General features: G+C 40.5%; 1 protein-coding gene across 1 annotated transcript in view; it reads left to right on the forward strand.

The window, feature by feature from the left end:
- Aida (axin interactor, dorsalization associated) overlaps positions 1 to 7227 on the forward strand; it is a 26269-nt gene that overhangs the window by 1261 nt on the left and 17781 nt on the right. Inside the window, exon 3 of the mRNA XM_010642669.2 lies at positions 3781 to 3850. Coding sequence (XP_010640971.1) covers positions 3781 to 3850 — 70 coding nt within the window. The remainder of the gene's footprint in view (positions 1 to 3780; positions 3851 to 7227) is intronic.

Raw genomic sequence — 7227 nt, forward strand, 5'->3', positions numbered from 1 at the left:
GAGGCGCCGACTTCGACTCTTGGGGCCAGCTGGTGGAGGCGATAGACGAGTATCAGATGTGAGTGACAGTCCGGCCTCCCTCCGTCGCGAGTCCTCGGGGTGGGGTCCCGGCCCCGCGCCGGGCTGGAGACGCGGGATGGCCGGAGCAGGACTGGGAAGATCCATTCAACAGGTGGCCCCTCTGCTGAGCGTTCCTCAAGTCTCCTGGTGCCCTCCTCCGCAGTCCGTTTTCTTTCCTCCTTCCCTCCGCCTCTCCCAGTTTGCCACCCTATATCTCTTAGAATCTCTGAGAATACTTGAGTGTTTCCCACCCACGCCCCAGGAGTGAGTTGGCCTCACTCTAGGGTCTTCTCCCACCGAGTAAAGGAGAGGAGGGAACTGGATGCAGTTCAGGGGAGGGGGCTTCCCAGGAAGGCTGCGAGGCCCGGGGATGCTTTGCCTGCCAGAAGAAGGCTACCCTCTCGCTCCTTCTCCACCCCTTTCTGGTGAGCGTATTTTCACAATTCCTCCTCGATTTCGTTTCGGTTTCTGGAACTGTTATTTGCTAGGCTGGGTCCCACCCACCCCCTCGCTCGGTTGCTCTGGGTGGAGTCCGCGCAGGATGTGAACCGAAGAGAGCAAAGTGTGAATTAATAGACCAAGTGCAGGAGCCCCCACTCCCTCCTGGAGAGGTTCCTTCTCTTTTTCCTGTGTACAGTGTGTAGCCGCATGGTATGTGTACCAGTTTCCTTTATCCACCTAAGTCTGATTTCTCTGGCTTCCCCTTAAAAACTTTAAGGTTTTATTTTAAATTTAAAGACAGGATTGAGGTACATATAAAAATCTTGCCCAGTTTCTTGTCCTATTACTAGACACAAGAACTGCCTAGGAAAATGATATTGTTTGCAAACTGTTGCCATTAATTACTTCTTGGTTTAAAGCAAGATACTGTTTGAGGTTTCTCTCCCAGTTTGAAACCATGTGTGGGTAAAATCTGCCCCCCACCTCGTGACATCTGGAAAGAATACAGAATTGGTACTTGGAAAATCAAGACTCCTTATTTCCTCCCACAGTAGTGATTTGTTTTTATCAGAGCATTAATGTAGATGTGTAAATGTTCTTTACCCCACTGTACTGGCTTTCAGTTGCCTGTATTTTCAAAAAGTTTGAAAACAACTTTGCTCCAGGTCATTTCTCTGTGCTTAACAACTGCCACCGTTTATTTTGCACTTTGACATAATTTCATTTGAGAATACTATTCTTATTTTACAAAATGACACTGAAGCCCACGTTAAACATAATACTCAGGGTCACAAAATGATACCACTGAAATCTGGGATTTATTTTCCTTCCAGATCCTGTCTGCTGCTCTAATACATAAGTGCTTAAGATGTTTTATTTGATAAAAGTATCATTAGAGTAATTCTGTAAATAAATTGACAAATTTCAAGATTCCATCACTACAAGAAAATGTACCCTTTGTACTGCAGGCAGTCAGCACCCCTGTATCCTCATTGTGTGTGTTAATGAAAACTGCACAGCCTGAAATACAAAGCCACCTCTCTCTGTGATCCTGTGGGACCCAGCACCTGTGGGCACTGGGCAGCAGACCTCTCAATGGAAAGTGAAGAATACCACGTGTAATTGAACTTCCAAAGGAAAATCGAGTGTGCAAGCTGTTGGAATTTCTGGAAACATCTGAATGAGAGTGATAGGCGCACATCCGAATCCATTGTTAGGTCTCAATACTAACCTTTGAATTTCATGATTCAGAATAGTTCTCCAGTTATAAAAATTTGCTTGAAATTTTTTTGCTTGTTTGGTTTTTTGAGAGGGGTTCTGGGGGTGGAACTCAGGACTTTGTGCTCCCTAGGCAGGCGGCACCACTGAGCTCAATTTGCCCCAGCACCAATTATTATAAAGATTGAAGCTTTAAATTTCAATAGAAATACATAATGATTGGCTTAATTATTGTAAACATACAGGCCACACATAAAATTGGGTTGAGTTTTTAAATTTTCTAATATTTTGGGGAATGAAGGTGCATTGCCATTTTTATTTGAAAGAGCTGTTTGGAGGAAGGGCTGCAGCCAGGACCAGCTGGAGGTCGCTGATTATATGAGCAGTTACTTACTGACGGATTTGTTGGGAACTGACTGCCCTTAGACAGTGAACTGTGAAGGAGGAGGACTTCACAGGGTCGAGATTTCTGATAGAGTGGGCTTAGTGTCTTTCTCACGACATCTCAGAGCAGTGCTGTCAGAATGTAAGAATACTGTAGCTCACTCAGTTTTATCACTGAACACGTCAGGATAATCCTGATTTCTGCCCTCCAAGCACTGGAGTTTAGTGGAACATTTCAAACTAACAGCTATTGCAGTTCCTGAAGTCTGAAAAGTAAATGATCCATACTCCTTGCTGATTCCTGAAGCATTGCTTCTGTCTTGGGGCTTTGTATTTTTTCTGGAACACCCCTTTCCCCCGCATTATCTATCCACTTGGCTCACTTGGTTGCCTCCTTTGGGTCTGGGTTCAATTTTTTTTTTCCCGTGGTTCCAGTTGATTGTACTCAGTACCTTGCACTGGCTAGGCAGGCATGGCCCCACTGAGCTACATCCCAAAATATCATTTTTTCAAATAAGCCCTCTCTGGCCACCCTGTTTGAAATTGCCAAGCCTCCTGTCAGTCCCAACTTCCTGTAGCTCAGTGTGGCATACCCCCTCAGTCTTCATTTGTTTATTACACTATCTGGTAGTCTGAAACTGCATCAGTCTCTCTCCCTTGCTGGAGTGTAGGCTTCTTGAGGGCAAGGTGGGGAAGGTGTCTGTTCTGTTCTCTGCTGCCTACTCTGCAGTCCATTGTAGTGCTGCACTGTCAACACATGTGTGTTTATTTAGATAGGTAGTTACTGTATGCTGTGTTTGTGTACAGATGTTTTGTATGAATTTGTATTCTCAGTTCTCTGAGTTAGGTACGCTGAGTTTGATTCCACGGTGGGTTGCACCATTTTGCATTCCCAACAGCAATGTATGAGGGTTCTCACTTTTATCATTTTCACTAGCACTTCTTATTTTCTCCCTGTTTGTTTTAAAATTATGTTCCTCATGTGGGTGTGAAGTGCTGTCTAGTTTTGACACACATTTCCCAAATGATTAAGAATGTTGAGTATCTTTTCATGTGCTTATTGGACATTTTCATGCATATTTGAAGAAATGTTTATTCAAATTTTTGCCAAAATTGGCTTTTTATTGATTATCTGTAAGAGTCTTTTTATTGCTCATAGGAGGCCTTTGGTTTTATTGCCTTGGAAATAGCTTTGGACCCTCAGTGTTGACCTCAGATTAATAACATACTTTGTCATGTCTATAACTTGGGTTTGGATGAATAGAAAATTAATGATATATGGATAAAATTCCTTTAGTTGATACTGTTATTAGTACTCTTGGAAAGTGTTTAAGCAGAATCTGGACAATTACTTACTGGCTAGTTGTAGAAGAAAGTTGTGCTTGCTAAAGAAAGTTGGATTAGATCCCCTTTGAGTTCCCTCCAGCTCTAAGATTCTGTTGTTACTACCTAGAGCTGAAATCTGTCCCACTGAACTGATATGAAAAGTTTTGTCTCTTATTTTCATCATGGTTGCATAAAAAGTTTGATTCTAATGGTAATGTAGATTTACACTTTGAAAACAACAAAATATTGCTGGGTTCCCCGTCTTTAAAAGATTTAAAAAAATTTTTTTATGTTGTTGCAGTTGAGAAAGTTTGCTTTCTTTCAAGTCTAAAAAATGTTTTCTCTTTACAGATTAGCAAGACATCTACAAAAAGAGGCCCAAGCTCAACACAATAATTCTGAATTCACAGAAGAACAAAAGGTACCATAAAGCAATCTCTAGATATAGCCATTTCCAAATGAAAAAGGTTTGTCTGATATGCAAAAAATAAACCAAAAAAACCTGTTACAAATAAGTCAAAACAGAACAAGCAAAAACTATGTTGATTGTGCTTAGTCTGACATGAAGTGCTCTTTGGGGGTGCTGTACAGTCGCCTACTTCATGCATTCCTTTGCCCAGCCTTTGAGGCTTTACCTTACCCTGGTGGAGACCATCCACCCTTGGCTGCAGAGGGAGCCCAGAGCGAGAGCTCCTCTCAAGTCTCAGGAAAACAGGACTGTCAATCATTGCATCCTCCTCAACACTAAACTCTGAGCTCTCTAAACTCTCTCCACTTCCTCTCAAAACCAACCAGCAATCCGCTACAAACCAATAAAATCACTAAAAAAAGTTAGTTAAGAATTTGGCATACAAATCCATCAGCAGAGTAAATGTACAAGGTTGCAAAATGTTTCAGTGGTGTTATCTCCTGGAATTAAAGCTTTTGTTTGTTGGGTTAATTCCTTGAACTGTTAGAGATTATGAAAAATGGGCTATTTTAAAGAAACTATTCAAAAAGAGTGAGAAGAAATGAGAGGAAACAATTCCTGTTTTATCCTAGCTCCAACCAGCTCCTGTTAAGTCAGTTTTCATCCTGTATATAGCAAAAAAAATGTCTTAGTCTTTCCCACATCTCAAGCCTAAAAATATTTGTTTAGCTCATAGGCTTTTTTCTTTTTTGGTACTGAGGATTGAACACATGCAAAGGAGTCACAGAGACACTGAGCTACATCCCTGACCCTGCTCATAGACTATGGTTTATTGACTCTTAGTTAGCAAGAGTTTGGCAATAAAAAGCCTCAAAGATCAGAATTAGCCATGTTTCTTGCCCAAATTTGTATATTTGAATTTTTTAAATATTTAGGCTCTACTTCAAGTCACACACTTTGTTTTATATTTCAGAAAAAGTCATGTAGCTCCAATTTAAAAGAATATTTTTCTTTTTCCCTTAATAATTGCTAATATCCACATAGCTAAATCTAATTGGAATTATAGCCTTGGAAAAAAATTATCATAGAGAAAGAAACTGACTTAAGGAAGGAAACAGGCAATATATACACCAGGGATGGTGAACCTTTTAGATACCACGTGCCTGGACTATAACCCAAAACCCACTTATTTATTGCGAAGTGCTACCATTGCAATTAAACCTGAATACTGAGGTTTTCTTTAGAAAAACAGCCATTACCCAGTGTTTGGCTTCTGGGGTGACACTTGGCTCATATGCCAACAAAGAGGGCTCTGGGTACTCTCTGCAGCATGCATGCCATATGCTTGCTACCACTGGACTATACACTCATTCGCCTCTGCAAGATTAGTGAAGTCTTTCTAGGAAGTAACCAGCTGACGTCACAGATAATGGATTTAAAATACCTAAATTTTGATGAACAGAATCTCAGATATCTTCAGATATAGATTAATAGTTAATAGAGTGTGTTACAAATATGGAAACAGTGAAAACTTAAGGAATTTTTAAAAATTTTAATGACTCCATATTTTATTCACCTGTTTGGCTCAAGTTTCTGCTGTGCCTTACCTACAATACTGATACTTAGGAATAAGACTTGTGAGCCATAAGACCTCAAGTGGAAAGTGATTTGATCTCCTAAAACATAACGATAAAATTACACATCCACACACAAATTCCATCAAGAAGTGAGCCTTGCATTATGATTAGACTAAAGAGAAAAAGGTCAACCTTTTTTCATAATTTTCTTGAAAATGTTTGGTAGTGTGGCTTGTTCTTTAAATCTTTTTCAGCCTCTTTTTGGTAATAAGGACCCCAGCAGGGTGTGGTGGCATACACCTGTCCTCCCAGTACTTTGTAGTCTGAGGCAGGCAATGGCTGAGAGTTCAAGGCCAGCCTGCAATACATAGTGAGACCTCATCTCACAAAACTGACAGAGGCGGGGATTTAGCTCAGTGGTTCCGACACCTGCCTTGCAAGCTCAAGGTGCCGAGTTTGATCCCCCGTACCAAAAAAAAAAAAACTAAAAAACAAGAACTGACAGAGAGGCTGGGGATTTAGCTCAGTGGTGCTGCCGCCTGACTTGCAAGTACAAGGTCCAGAGTTTCATCCCCAGTAACAAAAAGAAGCAAAACAAAACATACAATAAAAAAACTGACGGAAACAAACAAAAAGCCCAGAGTTTGCACTCCCACAGAGCCAGGAAGCAGCATGACACGGGAGTGAGTATAGTCTGCATCCTGCCTCTGGCCTAGGCCTGTTTCTTTACATATGAAACCAGGGAGTAGAGAACCACAAGTGACCTCAAAAGGTGTTCTCCCCAAACAGACCTATAATGACCTCTACCTTTGGTGTGGTCCGCACCTCGTCTCCATGCACGGTGCATATGATGCCTGCCCAGCTACCTGTATGGCTCCAGGGCCCACCTGTTCCTCAGTTTTGGAAGAGGACCTTGGGCCATTCTGTACTGCATGATGGGTAGAAGGCAAGTTGGGTGCATTTAAAAGTTTCGTTTTCTTTAAAAATACAAATGGATGGCTGGGGATTTAGCTCGGTGGTGCTGCTGCCTGCCTCACAAGCACAAAGTCCTGAGTTCAATCTCTGGTACCAAAAATAAAAAACAAAAAAACAAAAACCTAAAAACTAATGGAACATGCACAACTCACTGAAAAACTCATACATAGACCTTACTTGAGTGTCTCACAGAAAAAGTTTTCAGAGGCCCCAAGTTAATAAATAATCAGAAAATAAAGATCATCCAGACACATTCTGGATAATGTCTCATTGTGTCCAGAGTCCCACAGACTGTAACTGGGGAGATTTGGTGCAAACTGTTGGATCTGCAGAACTGATTAAATGCTGTGCCTGGTACATAAGCTGGAGAAGAGTCAGTTGTATTTTCTTCAAAATAGGAAAATGGAGAATGTTCCTTCCTTTATTCTTAGCAAAACTGTTTGTTTTCTGTTTTAAATTGTGTACTTTATATTTTCACTGTTTCCAGTAGCAAAGACAGAATTTAGAATTATGCCAACCATTTAATAATTTGTGGGACTTTGATAGATTTTTCTTCTTAAAAATTAATCATATTTGTAAAGTGTTTTTTTTAATGCAGCTTTTACTGTCTACCTCACATAGAGGTCTCAAAAATATTTGATGAATAAATGATTTGTTGGATTTTAGATTATTGACATTTATTCATGATTATTTAAATATGAGTCCTAATTTACATAAGAATAGCTTACTTTAAAGCTAAAGAACTCTATATAGCAGAACCACTGTTCTCTCTGAGCCAAATTAGTTGGTATTGGACAGTGTGAAAACTTCAGTTTTTTTTTTTTTTTTTTTTTTTCG

Source organism: Fukomys damarensis, unplaced genomic scaffold, assembly GCF_012274545.1.
Source record: "Fukomys damarensis isolate Sample0158 unplaced genomic scaffold, DMR_v1.0_HiC HiC_scaffold_11, whole genome shotgun sequence".
NCBI lineage: Eukaryota > Metazoa > Chordata > Mammalia > Rodentia > Bathyergidae > Fukomys > Fukomys damarensis.